Below are 21,366 nucleotides of genomic sequence, written 5' to 3' on the forward strand. Positions count from 1 at the left end.
AGCATTTCCACCCGTTTAGGCCATTTTTTTTAGTGAGTTTTTGGATAAAGGGCTTCCTTAAACCATTAGTGAGGAACACAACAAGTTTTCTACAGGACACCACTGACTTATTGAACAAATTATCAACCATAGGTCCCCTCCCTAAAAGCACAATCTTGGCAACCATGGATGTGGAATCCTTGTATTCCAATATCCCGCACAATGATGGATTAACTGCTTGCCAAGTATACTTGGAGGCGAATGGAATCGTCTCAGAGTCTGTACTACAACTGACCAAATTCATCCTCACCCATAACTATTTCTCTTTTGACAAGGAAATATATTTACAGTGCACTGGGACCGCCATGGGCAGTATAATGGCACCGCAATATGCAAATCTCTTCATGGCAAAACTGGAAAATAACTTTTTGGTATCCTGCCCCCAAAAAACCTTAGCTACTTCTGTTTCATTGATTACATCCTAATAATCTGGACCGACACTGAACATGAACTGATAAAATTTCATGAACAATTCAACAAATTCCATCCCCCCATAAACCTGAACCTCAACTATTCACACACAGAAGTCAGCTTTCTGGACACCACCATAAAACTTCAAGACGGCTGAATACAGACATCCCTGTATCGAAAACCTATTGATCGGCCTACATACCTCAAATGGGACAGCTTCCACCCCAAACATATTAAAAAGTCCATCATCTATAGTCAAGCCATCAGATATAACCAAATCTGCTCCAGCCCATCAGACAGGGATGAGCATTTACAATATCTGAAAAGGACATTTTTACACCAAGGCTATCATCCTGCTTCAATTGAAGATCAGATCACACAATACAATGAAAAGAAACAGAACTAGAGCGTACCTCTGGTTGTGACCTACAACCCACAAATAAAAGGTACTGAGGAAAACTGCCAAAAAATACATCATGTCCTACGTAAGGATGAACAACTAAAAACTATCTTCCCAGATCCCCCCTTACTAGCTTACCGAAAACCTCCAAATCTAAGGAACATTCTGATCAAGTTCAAGGCCATGTACCACAGAAAAAGGAACCCATCCCTGTAATATAAGAAGATGCAAAACCTGTTCCCATATAATGACAACAGATAAGATCAGAAACTCAATACAAGGATGAGGTCCCACCTCCACACAATTAAAGAGAATAAGCTACACTTTCCTGTGGCTAAGCATTTCTGTAGCCCAGGACACAATGAAGAACACATAAGTTCTCATATTAAAAGGTAACTTCAAATCCCAAAGAGCTAGAAGAATTTGGGAATACAAATTTATAACACTGCTTTGAAAACTGGACTGAATTTGTCCCCGGGATTTATGACACTACAAGATCTAAAGAGTCTTCTATAGACATAGTCGGGGCACCAGGTCTCTGAGATCACATCAATTTAGAGACCATAAAACTTTCACACCCCTTATCTGTAAGATAATTAAGGACTCATTCTCAAGATCTTTAATATATTGCTCTGTTATTTTTCAAATGTCCATTCATTCCCCCATGTCTCTGTTCTTATTGTATATATTGCTGTTTCTTCATATATTCTTGTAGTACGCCTGATGAAGGGACTGCTCGCTATGTAACATCATTACTTCTATTTTTGTTAGCCATTAAAAGGTATCAAACCTGCAATACTCTTATTTTGTTTCTCTTAATGAGAGCACTCAACTAGTTTTCTATTGGCTAACACTGTACCGGACTTTCCTTTTTCTTTTGACAAAATATAATGAATTACAATACAGGACTGATGCATAACAAGTCACATTGTATTGGTTTTTCAATGACCATGTTGGGCTCCGGGCAAAAAACGGACTAAGGGCTCATGTACACGACCGTATGTATTTTGCGGTCCGCAAAAAATGGATCTGCAAAAAAAAATACGGATGATGTCCTTGTACATTCTGTATTTTGCGGAACGGAATAGCTGGCCCCTAATAGAACAGTACTATCTCTTGTCCGTAATGCGGACAATAATAGGACATGTTCTATTTTTTTGCAGAACGGAAATACGGATAAACTGAATGCATACGGAGTAATTTCCGTTTTTTTTGTGGACCCATTGAAATGAATGGTTCTGTCATTTTTCCGTTCTTCTGATCCATCAGAAGAACAGAAATAAAACATGATCCTGTAAAAAAAACGGATCCTGTGCATCAGTTAGGCCTCATGCACATGAACGTTGTTTGGGTCCGCATGTGACTCGGATGTGGACAAATTCAGTGGGGCCGCAAAATATGCGGACAGCACTCTGTGTGCTGTCTGCATCCGTGGCTCCATTCCGTGGGGCCGCAAAAAAATAAAACAAGCCCTTTTCTTGTCCGTTTTGCAGACAAGAATAGTAATTTCTATTATGGGTGGCCCATTTCGTTTCGCAATTGTGGACCGCAAAACACGACGCGCTCGTGTGCATGTAGCCTTATGCACTTCTGGCATCTGTTTGAGCCATTTCCATCTAAGTTCCATTTTTTTAGATGGACAAAAAAAAGTACTGTGCATTTTATTCTGTTCTTCTCATGGATCAGAAGACTGGAAAAAGGACGGTGATGTGACCTCTCCCTAAAAGCTATTTAAAAAGTCATCTATTTTGTCCTCATTTATTAAAACGGTTAAAATTAAAAAAATTGTCTTTTCGCCAAAAATAACTGGCCCAACCTACCTCGACTTTATTTCAAGTAATGCTGTGTAGAAAATATATTCTCTACACACGATTTTGCTCTGGCATTTATGTTCAGTAACAAAAAAAAAAACAAAAAAAAAAACAACCATGTATTTTTAGAGCTTTTTTGGTGCCCGTTTTTTTTTGTTTGACTTTTTTTTTTGCATTTCTTTTCTTATAGAGAAGGAGATGACAAAAAACAAAAAAATTGCAAAAGCTTTAACATTCTATGTTTTTACAAAAACACTAAAGACCCCCAAAAAGCCCCCAGTATAGAAAAATGCGAGTAGTGTCCTGTGTTTTTTTTTATTTCCCAAAGAACTTCAGCTAACATTTGGAGTTAAAAATGCCACCAAGACTGCAAAAGGTCACAAAAATCCCATTAAAAACATATGTGTAAACCCACCCTTAGTGCTCATGCACATGACTGTAGCCTGTTTTGCAGTCCGGAAATTGCGGATCTGAAAAACACGGATACCAGCTGCATGTGTTCTGCATTTTGTGGAACAGAACGTCCGGGCCATGATAGAACAGTCCTATCCTTGTCCGTAATGGGGACAAGAATAGGATATTTTCTATATTTTTGAGGATGGCACAGAACGGACATACGGAGGCGGACACCAGACGGAAGTGAATGGGACTGCATCTGATCCAAAAAAATGCGGATCGGATGCGGGAGAAAAAATAAATTTGTGTGCATGAGCCTCTTTTTTAACATATCTCACCCTTCAACTGTGTAAACACTGGGGGAAGCCGCTGCTGCCGTTACTGCTCCTACAATCCCTCCAATTATTCCTGGCATCCCATGCAGATTGTGGATTCCACACGTGTCTTGTAGTATAAGTTTGGATGATAAAAGGGGCTGTAAAGTATGATCAAAACGTTAACACATTGCAAACCTTTAACACCAAACCAATAGTGCTTTCAATTATTATTCATAAAAATGCATGTAACTGTATAAAAATTAAGGGTATTTAAAGAGTTTAATATTGATGGACTATCTTCAGCATAGGACATCAATATCTAATTGTCATGGGACTGACACCTGACACCCCCGCTGTATCAGTGTACCTCCGGTGTCAGAAATAAACCGCTCTGTCCATTGTGTGGTTGTGCTGCAGTAACCAGCTCTATTCACTACACAATGGACAAAGCTGTGTAGGTCTGGCGCCAGAGCTACACGGATGGTAGGCCATCAATAACAAAATCCTGGAATACCCCTTTTACCCATGTTCCCATAGAAATAACTATTCTGGAGCATCTTTTCTTTGAAATTTAAAGGTTTGTTCTTTGAGAGATGAGTTGATTTTTTTAATGACTTGTTTTATTCTTTTTTGTTGTTGTAAATTTTTAAAGAGAATCTGTCAGCAGATTAGTACCTATGACACTGGCAGACCTGTTACATGTGCACTTGGCAGCTGAAGGCATCTGTGTTGGTCCCATGTTCATATGTGCCCGCATTGCTGAGAAAAATGATGTTTTAATATATGCAAATGAGCCTCCAGGAGCAACGGGGGCCGTTACCATTACACCTAGAGGCTCCGCTTTCTCTGCAACTGCCGCGTCTCTGCATTTTAGGGCTCATGCACACGACTGTGTATTTTGTCCGCATCCAATCTGCATTTTTTGAGGGTCGGATGCAGACTCATTCATTTCAAAGGGGCCGTAAAAGATGCGGACAGCACACTGTGTGCTGTTCTCATCCGTATGTCCGTTCCGCGGCCCCACAAAAAAATAGAACATGTTCTATTCTTGCCTGTTATACAGACAAGGATAGGGTAGTTCTATAGAGGGCAGGATGTTCCTTTCTGCAAAATGCGTAATGCACACGGCTGGTATCCGTGTTTTGCGGATCAGTTATTTCTGGACCACAAAAATGGCAATGGCTGTGTGTATGAGCCCTTAATTGACAGGGCTTGGTGTGATTTTACTACCTGGCCCTGTTAATCAAAGTGAAGAAGGTGCAGCAGTTGCAGACAGAGCAGAGTCTCTCGGTGTAACGGCAACGCCCCCGTTCCTCCTAGAGGCTCATTTGCATATACGAAAACATTATTTTTCTCAGCAATGCATGAACATAGGACCGACACAAATGTCTTTACAAATACTGCTGATGCCCTTTAACTACTAGTAAAATGTTATAGCAATCAGACAGAAACTGTAAAATAATAGCCCAACCACCCCAAAGGAAGCTAAGGAAAGTAAAAAAAAAAAATTATGACCGAGGTAAGGGTTCCCAAGTCTGATCGTACCCTACCCCTTATTTTTAAACCATTCTTTTTTAGGGTATTCGTACCCATTAGCATGATTTGGTAATCACTAATCTAGCCTGAAATAAAGTTCTAATAAACCTAGTTTATATTTATCAATCACAATTTTTTTTTACATAATTCAATCCAAAATACACAAAAGTGGATCCATAGGGGTGGTCTCTAGTCCAAGTCAAAATTTCACTACTTACTGCTTTTAAAACATTAAAAACTGAATCTGGCATTGTGTATTTTTTTCACGGCATTTACTGTACACGATAGATAACGGATGCAGTGATGTCAAATATGTTTTTTTATATGATAAATGGAAAAGATTTTGCTATATTTTAATCCTTTAGTGACAAGCAATGTTTTTATTTTTTCATCTTCACATTCCAGGAACTATAATTTTTTTTCATTTTCCCATCGATGTAGTCATATGAGGACTTGTTCTTTTGCAGGGCAAGTTTTTAATGGCACTTTTTTCGGGTACACATAACTCATTAAGTTGTACAACAAAAACTCGTTTTTTTGTTTATTATTTTTTGCATCACTGCACCCCAAGACCAAACACTTTTTTATTTTTCTAGTGGCAGTCTTGTGTGAGGGCTTGATTTTTGCAGGACAATTTTTTTTGTATGGCGGATAAGGAAAAAATAGTAATTTGGACATTTTTTTTTATCACTATATGGGATAAATAATGTGATAATTGTATAGTTCAGGTTGTTACAAATGCGGCAATATCAAATATGTGGATGGGATTTTAGGTTTTCAATTTTCTCCATTTAAAAAACTTTTTCTCAGGGTGCAAGGTGGATTTTTTTTTTATATACTTGGGACTTTTTGTCTTTAAATAAAATTTTAATTGTTCTAAATTTTCACCACTTTTTAGTCCCACAAGTGGATATCCCCACTTGTGGGACTAATAAGTGATTGTTTCCATACTACACTGTTCTTCTTAAGTAGTACAGTGTAGAAAACTCGCCTCTAGCATGGCCTACTGGGCATTTACAGAACGCAGACCTTGGGGTCTTTAATAGACCCCTAGCTGACAAGTAAAGATCACATTCACAGGGGCCAAAGGGTGGTCACTGTTGACTGGGGCATCTGAGACATTAAATGGGCAGGATCGGAGATTTCTCTGATCCTGATCATTAGAGTAGGTGCCCAGCTGTTATTAGACAGAAGCTCACCTGTGCCAGGCTACACGTGAACTGCGTAAAAAGGTATATGTGCAAGTTTAAAGCCTGTTAATGACCACCATAAAACATATATTTGGGTGGTCACTAATGGGTTAATACAGATGTAGCAGAACTAAAATGAACTGTTATGACTTGTGACACTTATCTCTTGACAAAAGCCATTGAAAGAGTCAACATTTTCTTACCATTGTTTACTTAATGAGTTAACCATTCGTTACAGCTCTGCTACATCTGTAACTTTACCAAACTTTTTTTTTACTTCTTTTTTCAGTCCCTCTAGTGGGCTAAAACATGCAATCCCTGGATCACTTCTGTATATACAGTACTTCTGTTTTTCAGAGTATTGTACCTGCAGCATCATCGTATTACACTGTAGATTGCACATCTGGGGACTTTTACTTGTCTTTTGTCTGCCATAATAATAATGACATGTGGGGAGGGGGGGGGGGGACTTATGGGGATCAGAGGAAGCCCCCTCCCTTTAACTGCTCAGGTGTTGCAGTTGCTATTAACGTGGCATCTGATGGGATGACGTTGCAGACAGTCTTTCTATTCAAACTGAAAACACCCAACCTTATAACTTACTGAAAGATATGCATATCCCAGAGTGGAAACTATTCCACATATGAAACCAACTATCAAAGATCCGTACGTTGTCAGAACCATTTCTGCTGCTGTTCCAACTGCTACACCTCCGGCCAAGGTTGCATTCTGGATGTGCACCTGTCGTGAAAGCAATATATAAATGAGCATGTCTTTTGCCATTAAGTAATATATACATAAATACAAGAAATACTGTGCAGGGGCAGCCCATACAAGCTAACAGATCTGTGTAAAAGTTTACATCAGCAGCAAGACTTATTATCAAGCTTTAAACTGATTCTGGAACACACAGAACCCCTACCATACCGATACTGCTGTGGAGTTCCTACTTCCAGAAACAGCTCTAGCTTTTCGCACAACCGCCACTAGAGGGAGCTGGCTACATAGAGATTTTTACAGTAGTAGTTGTATAAAGCCACACACACTAGATGTGGGGGAAGGCAGAGTACTGCCATATACTGTGTGAAAGGATGCAGGGATTCCGGGTTTGCACTGGACCATTGTCTAAAACACCAGTCTTAATAAATGTGCCCCTTTGTGCAAAATTCATGGTACTACTACTATATGTCATGTCTGTGTAACAAAAAGTGGTTAGAAATGCTGTTCATGGAAACCTATTTGTACTTTGCTTCTGATCTTCTGATCCGTATGACCTTCGTTATGTAAAAGGCTGGAAAGGAAAGGTTGGTATTCCTGATATTCTAGGTTTTATAGAAAGGTCATGTGTGTCATTGTTAAGTCATGTAAAAGTACCAGTGAAACCGCTGAACCCAAACCGAAGAAAATCTGTTTGTCTTTGTGACATGTCAACACGGTGTAATTAACGACAGAAAAATGGGTGGAGCACAGCAGAGGAACATAACCAATATTCATTGTCCTAAATCTCTGCCCCACCTTACAGACTGGCTTATTTCCAAAGTTTATTTCTTCTTTTGTCTTAGGCTAACTTTTTGTTTCTAACTTATAGTAAACATGAACTTTTTTTTTTCTTTCGTACACTAACCCCCCACGGCTTCATTCCGTTCTGAGAACCCACAGAAGCCACATGATTTTGTCACATGGCTACACATGGAGCCATGTACAGACTGAGCTATTAACCCCTTAAGGACGGGGCCATTTTCCACCTTAAGGCCTCTTTCACACAACCGTATGGCTTTTTCAGTGTTTTGCGGTCCGTTTTTCACGGATCCATTGTTCCGTTTTTTGTTTCCCGTTGTGTTTCCGTTTCTGTTCTGTTTTTCCGTATGGCATGTACATTATACTGTAAATACATAGAAAAAATTGGGCTGGGCATAAAATTCTCAATAGATGGTTCCACAAAAACAGAACGGATACGGAAGACATACGGATGCATTTCCGTATGTGTTCCCTTTTTTTTTGCGGACCCAAACACTGTGATTTGCGGACAATAATAGGACATGTTCTATCTTTTCACGGTAGGGAAATACGGAAACAGAATGCACACAGAGACACTTCCGTTTTTTTTTTTTGCTGAACCATTGAAATGAACTCAATACTGAACTCAAAAAACGGCCAGTATACTGAACGCAAAATACTGTCGTGTGCATGAGCCCTAAGGGCCGGACAGATTTTTTCAAATCTGATGTGTCACTTTATGTGGTAATAACTTTGGAACGCTTGTACTTATCCAAGCCATTCAGAGATTGTTTTCTCGTGACACATTGTACTTCATGATAGTCATAAATTTGAGTCACTATATTTCTCTGCTTTTAAAACAGAAAGTGATACCTCATAAATATTTATTACTTAACATTCCCCATATGTCTACTTTATGTTGGCATCATTTTGTAAACGCCATTTTATTTTTGGGGAACGTTAGAAGGCTTAGAATTTTAGAAACAATTCTTAAAATTTTAAAGAAAATTTCCAAAACCCACTTTTTAAGGACCAGTTCAGGTCTGAAGTCACTTTGTGGGGCTTACATAGTGGAAACCCTCCATAAATGACCCCATTGTAGAAATTACACCCCTCAAGTTACTCAAAACAGATTTTACAAACTTTGTTAACCCTTTAGGTCAGTGGTGCACAACGTTTCCTGGTTGGGGGCCACATTGCCAGACTGAACCAATGACGAGGGCCGAAATAAAAATTTAAAGGTGTATTAACAACAGAAATATTGTACTTATGGCATATTGAACACACATTATATACCAATAATGTCTAGTTACGCTTCCAGGACTCCCATCTAATGGTAGAAATACATGAAAAATACATGTGAGCAGCCACAAGACATAGGCATACATGTCTGTTACCAGATGGTTGGGGGCCGCACTGAATGGTATCAAGGGACGCATGTGGCCCCTGGGCCGCAGGTTGTGCACCCCTGCTTTAGGTGTTCCACAAGAATTAAAGGAAAATGCAGATGAAATTTCAAAATTTCACTTTTTTTTCAAATTTTCAATTTTAATCCATTTTTTTCTTTAACACACCGAAGGTTAACAGCCAAACAAAACTTAATATTTATTACCCTAGTTCTGTGGTTTACATAAACACCTCACATGTGGTCATAAACCGATGTAAGGGCACACGGCAGGGCGCAGAAGAAATGGAACTCCATATGGTTTTTGGAAGGCAGATTTTGCTCAACTGGTTTTTAGATGTCATGTCCCATTTGAAGCCCCCTGATGCACCCTTACAGTAGAAACTCCCAAAAAGTGACCCAATTTTGGAAACTAGAGGATTAGGTGCCAGTTTTAAAGGTATTTTTTGGGCACCTTTTATTTTTTTTACAACATTCATCTGACAGGGTAGATCATGTGCTATTTTTATAGAGCAGGTTGTTACAGACGCAATGATATCAAATATGTCTACTTTGTTTGTTTGATTGTTTCCGTTTTACATAATAAAGCATATTTGAAAAAAAAATTATGTTTTTGCGTCTCCATTTTCTGAACGCCATATTTTATTTTTTTCTGCGGATCGTCTTGTGCAGGGGCTCGTTTTTTGCAGGAAGAGTTGACATTTTTATTGGTACCATTTTTGGGTACATACAATTTTTTGATCATTCATTATTACACTTTATGGAGCAAGGTGACCAAAAAAATCGGCTGTTTTAACACAGTTTTTATTTATTTTTACAGCGTTCACCTGAGGGCGGAGTTAGGTCACGTGACATTTTTATACCTTACGGACGTGACAATACCCAATATGTATACTTTTTCTTAATTATTTAAGTTTTACACAGTAATAGCATTTTTGAAACAAAAAAATGATGTTTTAGTGTCTCCATAGTCTGAGAGCCATAGCTTTTTAATTTCTTGACCGATTGTCTTAGTTAGATCTCATTTTTTGCGGTATGAGGTGATGGTTCGATTGGTACTATTTTGGGGGCCTTTTTGATCGCTTAATGTTTCACTTTATGTGATGTTAGGTGACAAAAATGGCTTTTTTGGCACCGTTTTTATTTTTTATTTTTTTACGGTGTCTACCTGAGGGGTTAGATCATATATTTTTAAAGAAAAGGTTCTTACGGATGCATCAATACCTAATATGTCAACTTTTTTTTTTTTGCACTTTAACACAATAATAGCAGTTTTGAAACAAAAAAAATGATGTTTTAACGTCTCCATGTTCTGAGAGCTATATTTTTTGAGCGATTTCCTTATGTAGGGGCTCATTTTTTGTGGGATGAGGTGACAGTTTTATTGGTACCATTTTGTGGGACATATGCCTTTTTGGTTACTTGGTGTTGCACTTTTTGTGATGTAAGGTGACAAAAATGGCTCTGCAATGCCTTACAATACATCTGTATTGTAATGCATTGCTTGTTAGTGTATTACACAGAGTAATACACTAACAGGTTGCCTAGGAGACTCAGCCTGAGGCCTGATCTCCTCGGCGCCCATAGAAGGCAGGTCCCGATGCCGTGCAAGGCATTTGGCAGCCTCTGCACGGCACCGGGCTGCCTTCTCACAGCAGCACGGGGACCCGATGGGCTCCCTCATGCGCAGCAAACCCCTTCTATGTCATGGTCAGGGACTGCTGGGCCCCTGCAGTGATCGAATGGGTGGAGCTCCTGCACCCACCAGATCAGCCCGCCGTGCATGTACGCCAGAATGCATTCTGGCACAGATTACCCTGCTGTACATGTACAGCGTTTTGCGTTAAGGGGTTTTACAAGACCTAAATGCTGATCACCTGTCCTCTGGATAGGTCATCAGTATCTGATCAGTGGGGGTCTGACACCTGGGACCCCCGCCGATCAGTTGCAGCTTTCTCCAGCATTCCCTAGGCTCAGTGATGTCACGTTCATCAGTCACATGGCCTAGACACAGCTCAGCCACATAGAAGTGAATGGGGCTGAGCTGTGATACCAAGCACAGCCGCTATGCAATGTATGGAGCTGTGAGCAGCAAGAAGTTTGTGGCACTACTGTGAGTGCCAGCGCCTTCTCAGCTGATCAGCGGGGGTCCCGTGTGTTAGACCCACACCGATCAGATCCTTATGTCTGCTCCGCGGCATCCGCAGGAATATAGAACATGTCCTATTCTTGTCCGTATTATGGACAAGTATAGGACAGTTCTATAGAGGACCATACATTACGTTCCACAAAGTGCGGAATGAACACAGCTGGTATCTGGTGAAGTGAATGGGGCTGAGCTGTAATAGCAAGTGATGGGATGACCCCTGATGAAGCAGCATATTTCATATACGCGTGGGGTTTAGTCCCACAGTGCAGTGAAAGAGGTCATTCTATTTCATTTCAGATTCTATCGTGTTTATACCACTTATTTACCATTTTGGCACTAGTACTTTAACTTTTTTAATTTTTTTGCTTATGCAATGTCCCACTATTGTCAGTTCTTACATATACTTATATCTGACACTGTTTATGAGAGCAATTTATGTGTGGGGTTTTTGCTCTGGTAGACAGGCTAGCGGACGCAGTACAGAGGCAATCACAAAGTCTTTAACTTAAACAGTTTGGTGTTTATTCACACATAAGGAAACACAAAATGACCGTTCTCAGTCTTGGTGTTTGTTCACACCATGCAATGTCCATAGAACAAAATATTCACCTGGTTAGCAGTCTTTCCCCCAGCCGTCCCAAGCAGGCTTTAGGTGCCTGTTTTCAAGCATGCGGCTTTCAAGCCTTTAGCACGGCACCAATTCACAGATCCCAAAACAGAGTCTCCACAGCTTCCCTGTCAGATGGAGGATCATCCACACCCAGCTGAGACCACTGGCTGGGTTTTATATAGGCCAATAAAGACTCGGCCTGGAGCGTGGGGAGACATCACCCACCCAGCACTTTGGCTACTCCCAGTAAGAGCTGGCCCGAATCGGCTTTACAACCACACTAACAACAAACAGTGTCAACCAGCACTAGCTGCTGCTGACACTTAAAACTACCGGCTCTTACCTCACCGAGGCCAGGAATCTTGGTGACACAAGCTTGAAAAAGGCTCTTTGTATGAGCTGAAACGTTGCCTACACCACATGGGTGAATAAACCACTTATTTTTATCTGGAGTTCTGTCAGGTTTCATGTATGTATATATATATACACATACACACACACATACACACAGTGGATATAAAAAGTCTACACACCCCTGTTAAAATGTCAGGTTTTTTTGCTGTAAAAAAATGAGACAAAGATAAATCATTTCAGAACTTTTCCCACCTTTATTGTGACCTATAAACTGTACAACTCAATTGAGAAACAAACTGAAATCTTTTAGGTGGAGGGAAGAAAACAAAAAAAAACTAAAATAATGTGGTTGCATAAGTGTGCACACCCTCTAATAACTGGGGATGTAGCTGTGTTCAGAATAAAGCAATCACATTCAAAATCATGTTAAATATGAGTCAGCATACACCTGCCATCATTAAAAGTGCCTCTGATTAACCCCAAATAAAGTTTGGCTGCTCTAGTTGGTCTTTCCTGAAATTTTCTTAGTCGCATCCCACAGCAAAAGCCATGGTCCACAGAGAGCTTCCAAAGCTTAAGAGTGATCTCATTGTTAAAAGGTATCAGTCAGGAGAAGGGTACAAAAGAATTTCCAAGGCATTAAATATACCATGGAACACAGTGAAGACAGTCATCAAGTGGAGAAAATATGGCACAACAGTGACATTACCAAGAACTGGACGTCCCTCCAAAATTGATGAAAAGACGAGAAGTAAACTGGTCTGGGAGGCTACCAAGAGGCCTACAGCAACATTAAAGGAGCTGCAGGAATATCTGGCAAGTACTGGCTGTGTGGTGCATGTGACAATCTCCCGTATTCTGCATATGTCTGGGCTATGGGGTAGAGTGGCAAAAACATCCAAGCCAGGCTACATTTTGCAAAAACACATCTGAAGTCTCCCAAAAGCATGTGGGAAAAGGTGTTATGGTCTGATGAAACCAAGGTTGAACTGTTTGGCCATAATTTCAAAAGATATGTTTGGCCCAAAAACAACACTGCACATCACCAAAAGAACACCATACCCACAGTGAAGCATGGTGGTGGCAGCATCATGCTTTGGGGCTGTTTTTCTTCAGCTGGAACTGGGGCCTTAGTTAAGCTAGAGGGAATTATGAACAGTTCCAAATACCAGTCAATATTGGCACAAAACCTTCAGGCTTCTGCTGGAAAGCTGAACACGAAGAGGAACTTCATCTTTCAGCATGACAACGACCCAAAGCATACATCCAAATCAACAAAGGAATGGCTTCACCAGAAGAAGATTAAAGTTTTGGAATGGCCCAGCCAGAGCACAGACCTGAATCTGATTGAAAATCTGTGGGGTGATATGAAGAGGGTTGTGCACAAGAGATGCCCTCGCAATCTGACAGATTTGGAGTGTTTTTGAAAAGAAGAGTGGGCAAATCTTGCCAAGTCAAAATGTGCCACGCTGATAGACTCATGCCCAAAAAGACTAAATGCTGTAATAAAATCAAAAGGTGCTTCAAAAATTAGTTTAAGGGTGTGCACACTTATGCAACCATATTTTATTTTAATTTTTTTTTTGCTCTACCTAAAAGATTTCAGTTTGTTTTTCAATTGAGTTGTACAGTTTATAGGTCACATTAAAGGTGGAAAAAGTTCTGAAATGATTTATCTTTGTTTCCTTTTTTTTTCAGCACAGAAACCTGAAATTTTAACAGGGGTGTGTAGACTTTTTATATCCACTGTATGTATGTATATATATATATATATATATATATATATATATATATATATATATATATACACACACACATATACATATACACACACACAAATATACATACATACATACACACCCCATATTGTGTGTATTCTCTTTAGTAAAATGTATTTTTGTGCTGACCTCTTTACATTAGTTTTATTGTAAATAATGCTGGGGGGAAGGGGGGGCGGGCACGGGGCGATTGAGACCTGCAGTTAAACAGTCTTGTTTTAAATTTGTTTTAACATATAAAAAGTAGTAAAGCTTTATTGGACCATATTTTCGTGTACATTGGTTTTCTGGCATGTGCATTTGTGCATCTGTAGGAATTTTTTCCCATTAGTACATAAGAGCACATGTGAGGTCAATGGGACTAAGGATCCTAGGGCAACCCCTGAATGCAACCCTATAGCATTATCCTTCCTCCACCCTACTTTACAGTTGGTACAGTGCAGTCAGGCAGGTAACGTCCTCCTGGCATTCACCAAACTCAGGGTAGTCCATCACACTACCAGGAAGAGAAGAGTGATTCATCCACAGAAAACGTTGTGCACGGTGTGATTTATACCACTTCATGCAATGCCTTGCATTGTGCTTGGTGATGGCTTCGTAAGGCTTGCATGCAGCTGCTTGGCCTTGGAAACCCATGCCATGAAGCTCCTGATACACAAGTTTTTGTGCTGATGTTAATGCCAGAGGAGGTTTTGAACTCTTCAGTTATTAGATCAGCAGAATGTTGGCTACTTTTAGAGTGCATTCACATGCGGCAGAATATTTAGCAGAAATTTCTGTGACTGAAAATCAATTCCATTCATCTGAATTGAATTTGCAGAAATTCACACGCTTACTGCCAAAACAACCCTATTCAGATGAATAGAACTGATTTTCTAGCACCAATTTCTGAAACAAAGACTGCTGCGTGTGAAGGCAACTTTATACACTATGCTCCGCCACACTCGGCGATCCCGCTCTGTAACTATACATGGTCTTCCAATTAGTGGCTGAGTTGCTGTGGTTCCTAAATGCTTCCACTTTGCAATAATACCACTCACAGTTGATCTTGGAAAATCTAAAAGGGAAGAAATTCAGTGAGTTCTTTAGGATGACTTATTCTTTCACAGGTGTTTGTCAAGATGGTAAGTACTGTAATGACAGCTCCGGGTTTTGAAAAAGAAAGTACCCTGTTGGAGAATATTTCTTGCATGCTTAGGCTATATGGACTTACCATTTCTAATTTACCCTTTTTGTTTACCAAGCTGGAAACGGCAACAGTTGTCACAACACAGGCAGCCAAAGAACAATACGTGTTAATGGCAGCCCTATGCTGGGCATCTCCATGATGCGATACAGCTGAATTAAAGCTGGGCCAATACATCCAAAGAAATAGGGTTCCTGTATTAACACAAAAGATACAAGTTATGAAAAGTAACGGAGACATTTACTAATTCTATAGTTGGCATAAACTTAGACAGACTGTCCAGACTAGAGATGGCCTTGCAGTTAGCCTGGCGGTTGTCTCGCGGCAAACTTTGCTCGTTCGCGGTTCACCGAACAGGCGAACATATGGCGATGTCTGCTGGCTCCATATTCTTTTATATTGTGAAGAACTTTGACCCATGACACATCCATCAGGTGGTATAGGACAGGGACAGCCAATTAAGATGTTTCAGCACATGGACATACCCCCTACCTTATAAATAAACCCGATCTGGCCGCAATTTTACATTCAGTCTTTTGTCAGTGTAGGGGGAGGTTGCTGTGTGGAGCAGGGACAGACTGTTAGGGACACCAAACGCTAGCTAATAGGGCCACACAAGTGGTATAGGTGTGCTATCGATAGGTGTGACTTACTGAGGGGTGTAATATGTAATATACTTATAATATACTTTATAACAAAGAAAGTATATTATAGTGCATTTGTATTGTGCAGCAGTTGTGTGCGGTTCTGCTGCAATACTGCAGCTACACAGAGTGACAAACGCTATTGGAACAAATAATTTCTACTGGTGTGATATACCAGTTGCCCCCCAAAAAAATAATTGAAGCAGGGGTATTATATAACAATAATATATTTTCTATATAGTGCATATAGGTAGTGCAGCATTTGTTTGCGGTTTTGCTGCGTTACCGTTACCTCAGCTACACAGAGTGACAAACGCTATTGGAACAAATCATTTCTACTGGTGTGATATACCAGTTGCCCCCCCAAAAAAATGATTGAAGCATGGGTGTGATATACCTTCTTCCACAAATACTGCCCTTCTATAGGGACTTTTGTCACAGGGTCATTTTGAAAATGACAGTCATTGGAATAGGCAGGCCATTCTGCAGGGGTGGTATAGGTAGGGCAGGTGCACCAGGCCGGAGCCTAAGTGGGAAGTTGCAGAAGATGGGTGCGATTACGTCAAAGGACGCACCAGACTTGGTTGAGTGGCTCACTCAGCCTTTACCTTCTGCACCCTCCTCATCCTCTCCATCTGCACCCTCAAAGACACCACCACCACCACCATATCCCATCCGCTCGAGTCAGAGGAATTATTTTCCCATCCATTACAAGATCGTACCGATGCACAGCCATTCTTGGCATCAGATCAGGAAGAGGAGGTATCAACGGTCGCCAACCAGCAGTCTGACGACCAGGGCCGGCGCTACCATAGAGGCAAGGGGGGCAATTGCCCCCGGGCCCCCGCTCCTTAGGGGGCCCCCGGGCCCCTAGCGCCGGCCTTACAATTATCTTATTGTCAGACAGTACTTGTGACTTGTCACACACTGTCACTGACACTACACTCGTCTCATAAATAATCATGTAATTGTTGTGAGTCAGCAGACAGTGCTGGACTCTGCGGGCAGTAATCTAATTAATAAACTAAACTAACTTACTCACTGGGCGGGCCAGGGCGGCTTCTGCAGACTGCTGTCAGGTGTGGAGGGCCCCCCCGCTGGGCGCAGGCGGCCGCGGCTGGTCGACTGGAGTGTCGCTCACTAACTCTGCAGTCAAGTGTGGTCTGGAGGGGCCCCTCGCCGGGCGCAGGTGGCCGCTGACTGTGCCTGCGCTGCCGCCGCTTCTGTCTCTTTAAGAGATTCAAGACTGTCTGGAGCAGCCAGCAGCGGCATGCACGGCACAGGCAGGCACGTCTGCCACAGGCTCCGCCCCCTCACCCAGAGCAGAGAATCTTGATTGTTGGATACCATTGGCATTTGTCAGCCAGTGTGACAGCAGCGCCAGGGAAGGCCCGCCGCCCCCAGCCAAGTTCCAGTCTGGTAGGTTCATAATTCATTGGTTAGGGTACTTTCACACTTGCGGCAGGACGGATCCGGCAGGCTGGTCTCCCTGTCGGGTCCGTCCTTCCGCTGTTTCGCCAGACCGCCGCTCCGTCCCCATTGACTATAATGGGGACGGGGGCTGAGCTCCTGCGCAGCACGGCGGTGCATGGCGAAAGCCGCCGGACTAAAAAGTCCCGCCGTGCTGCGCTGGAGCTCAGCCCCCGTCCCCATTATAGTCAATAGGGACGGAGCGGCGAAACAGCGGAAAGACGGATCCGACAGGGAGACCAGCCTGCCGGATCCGTCCTGCCGCAAGTGTGAAAGTAGCCTTGTTTTGTTGTTGTTAATGAATCCATGATCCATCCATCCATTCCCAGTGTTTCCCACTCACTGACTTACTTTGTCCGGCACCATCTCACCCGTGTGGGCCGTACACTGGTACATTATGGGGGGCACTAGGAGGAAGGGGGGAGAGGAGCACTATGCAGCATTTACTGGAGGCACTATATAGGGGTATTTTAGACTGGTACATTATGGGGGCACTATGGGAACATTAGCTCAACTGGGGGCATTACAAGGGGGTATTTTTTGCACACATTATAAGGAGAATTATTTCTACTGGGGGGCATTATGGTGGGCTTTATTACTCCCCCGTGGTATGACCCCCTAGAAGGAGCACCAGCCTCTCCCTGCTCTGCTATCCCTCTGCCCCTTCTCCAAATCCTTATTATGAAATCTTTCTCATTAGGATAAAACACATCAGCTCCTCCGAGCCCCCGGCCAAAGTGTGGAAGTGGTGTCCGAGATCCCCAAGGGTCTAGCCAAGTAATTGTAAGTTTTCATGTGAAATATGTTTATGTTATACACATATAGCATACACTGTGCCACACAAAGTACAGTATACCGCTGCACTGTGCCACACAAAGTACAGTATACCGCTACACTGTGCCACACAAAGTACAGTATACCGCTACACTGTGCCACACAAAGTACTTGTACATGTTGCTTTGCCACTTGCATTTGTTTACAATACGGGATGTTAAAGTCAGCAAGTGTCATGTGGGGGGGGGGGGGCCCCTTATTATTTTCCGCCCCAGGGCCCCATTTCGCCTAGAACCGGCCCTGCTGACGACAGTACCCAGATCAGTCCAATGGGGTTTTTCCCCGTTGTTGCTGCCTACTCCGAGATCTCTAATGTCAGTGGTGGTGAAGGTGACGATGATGACGTGTCGATGGACGTCACGTGGGTGCCCACAAGAGAGGAAGAGGACGGGAGTTCAGAAGGAAGGACGGAGCAGCAGATAGGGAGGAGAAGCAGGCAGTACTTACAGTGCACAGGAGGAAAAAAAGCAGACTGCTAATGTATCTGGAATGAGCCATCCACCATGCACGGTCACATCTGGTGCTCCCAGGATGCCGGCACATGGCTCCGCAGTGTGTTTTTTTTTTTTAATGTGTCCGCTGCTGACAATAGTGTTGCCATCTGCAGCCTGTACTGTCAACGCATAAGTCGCGGTAAGCCCAACACTCACCCAGGGACAACCGCCTTAAGAAGGCACCTGGCCTCCCATAACCGAGGCCAGTGGGAGCAACACCATCAGAACCCACAAAGCCACACTCCCGGTGCTCCACGTCCTGCCTCTTCTCCTTCTGCTCTCTCCTCCCATTTGTCCTCCACTCCACCTTCCACTGTGCCGTCGTCGCGTTCTTCTGGCAAAATGCAGGCTTCCGTGGCCAAAATGTTTGAGCGAAAAAAGATGATGATGCCGGATAACCCTTTTGCTGAGTGCTGGCTTGTCAGAACTGCTAGCCCGCCAACTACTGCCATATAAACTGGTGAACTCGGAGGCCTTTAGAAAATTTGTGGCTATTGGCACATCGCAATGGAAGGTCCCAGGAAGGAAATATTTCTCCCCAAAGGGCATCCCAGAGCTATATGGCCACATTCAGCGACAAGTGAATGTATATCTGGCACACAGTGTCGGTACCAAGATACATCTGACCACAGACACGTGACAAACATGGGCATGGAAGGTACATAACTTTTACTGCCCACTGGTGAAACTTCTGACGGCCGTCAAGCATGCAACCCGTGGCACCCGTGTGGATTTGGGGTTACCGCCACAGATTGCATGCAGGCCTGCCTCTTCTTCTCATCCTCCTACTCCATCCTCCATCTCCTCCTCGGCTGACTCCTCCTCGGCTGCTCCCCTCAAGCTCCCAAGAACCTATTCGACGTGCCAGGTGAGACATTACCATGCTGTGCTGCGGCTGTTGTGCCTGGAAGCCAAGAGCCACACTGGTCCTGCACTCCTTTCAGCTTATCCGTCACAGGCCGATCAGTGGCTAACCCCGCTCAACTTGACAGTTGGTAAGGTGGTGTGAGACAACGGTGCCAATCTGCTGAGCGCACTGAAACAGGGCAAAATGACACACGTGCTGTGCATGGCACACGTCCTAAACTTAGTCGTGCAGCGATTCGTTTCCAAATACACCGGGGTCCAGGGCGTATTGTGGCAGGCCAGGAATATCTCTGCCCATTTTAGAAGATCTTACACGGCCAAGGCTCGCCTTGCTGACGTTCAGCGGCGACACCACCTACCCGTCAGACGTCTGATTTGTGACTGCCCGACGCGATGGAACCCCACCTTGTATATCCTTGATAACTGCACGCTTCTGCTGGAGCAGCCTAACGACAATCTGCACGAACTCTGCGGCAGGACAGGTTCTGGGAAGCTTTTTTTTTTTTTCACTGCCCCAGTGGCTGCTCATGCGCAACACATGTAGACTTCTGCGGCCATTTGATAAGATCACCAAACTGGTCAACCGCAGCCAGGGCGCCATCAGTGACATCGTACCTTACGCCTTCTTTTTGGAGCGTGCATTGCGTCTTTTCATTGATCAAGCTGTCGAGGAGCAGGAGCAGGAAGATGAGGAAGTCGCAATGCTGGAAGAATTTCCAGTGGGGGCTACTCCATCTGAGACAAGTCAACAGGAGTCTGAAGAGGAGACAGAGGAGGATGGTGCCGGGGCGGAGGAGGAGCAAGAAGAGCATGCTTTAAACTTTTCTGGGACCCCTGATGTTGTCCGTGGCTGGGGGAGGAGACAGAGGACGACATTATCCTGGACAATGAGCAGGAGCCAGGCCACTCCACCGCTTCCAGTTTAGTGCAAATGGGGGCCTTCATGGTCCAGTGTTCGAAGAGGGACCCTGTATAAAAAGCATAAAGGGCAAGGACCAGTACTGGGTGGAAACGTACTTAGACCCCCGGCACAAACACAAAATGACAGACATGTTACCAGCATCACAGAGTGCTGTCAGAATGCTGCACTTCGGTACCCCTGGACTACTGAGTGTGCAGGCTTGCCCTTTGGCCAGAGCTGGCACAATTTGCCATGGAACTCTTGCCCCTTGTCCAGTGTCCTGTCCGAAAGGACGTTCAGCGCAGCAGGGGGAATCGTGACTGATAAGCGCACTCGCCTATCTCACGACAGTGCGGAGTACCTCACATTTCTAAAAATGAATGCGGCATGAATCTCGGAGGAATTCAACACCTGTAACGACCACGTTTAATTGAATTTCCTCATGACAGCCCACAAATATCCGCCACCACCCAGAACAATTAATGGTCCCTGTCTTAGGTAAATACAGCGGCATAATAAGCCTTTTCTGTCCGTTGAATGCCTAATGTTTTGGGCCTCGGAGGAATTCAACACCTGTGACGACCAGGTACTTCAACTATTATCATTAGGGTTTTTTTAAGAGGGGGGAATTCGTTAGCCATGTTTTTAATCCAATTTTATATTTTTAGTTCTTTTAACCATATGTATTTGACTTCTATTTGTAAAATTAAAATCCATTGACCGACTAATAGACCTCCAGCCACATACTTACTTTTTCTTTTATGTGTACGCTGACTGCATAATTTTTGGGGCCTGTAGTACCCTGGCCTGCTTTAAAATTTATATCTAATGAACGTGTAATCTACCTCCAGCCACATATTTACTAGTTTTTTTATGTACGCTGAATACATAATTTTTGGTGTTTGTAGTCAACTAGCCTTCTGTAAAATTGATATCCAATGACCGTGTAATCTACCTCCAGCCACATACTTACTTATTATTTTCTGTACGCTGAATGCATAATTTTTGGGGCCTATAGACCACTGGCCTACTGAAAAATGTATATCCAATGACCCTGTAATCTACCTCTAGCCACAT

General features: G+C 42.9%; 1 protein-coding gene across 2 annotated transcripts in view; it reads right to left on the reverse strand.

Moving 5' to 3' along the window:
- Nucleotides 1-21,366, reverse strand: part of RHCG (Rh family C glycoprotein) — a 236,359-nt gene that overhangs the window by 15,056 nt on the left and 199,937 nt on the right. For both annotated transcript variants that reach the window (XM_040414158.1, XM_040414157.1), the window contains exons 5-7: nt 15,107-15,273; nt 6,704-6,841; nt 3,396-3,532 (exon numbers count right to left, since the gene is read on the reverse strand). In XM_040414158.1, coding sequence (XP_040270092.1) covers nt 3,396-3,532; nt 6,704-6,841; nt 15,107-15,273 — 442 coding nt within the window. The remainder of the gene's footprint in view (nt 1-3,395; nt 3,533-6,703; nt 6,842-15,106; nt 15,274-21,366) is intronic.

Source organism: Bufo bufo, chromosome 1 (genome assembly GCF_905171765.1).
Source record: "Bufo bufo chromosome 1, aBufBuf1.1, whole genome shotgun sequence".
NCBI lineage: Eukaryota > Metazoa > Chordata > Amphibia > Anura > Bufonidae > Bufo > Bufo bufo.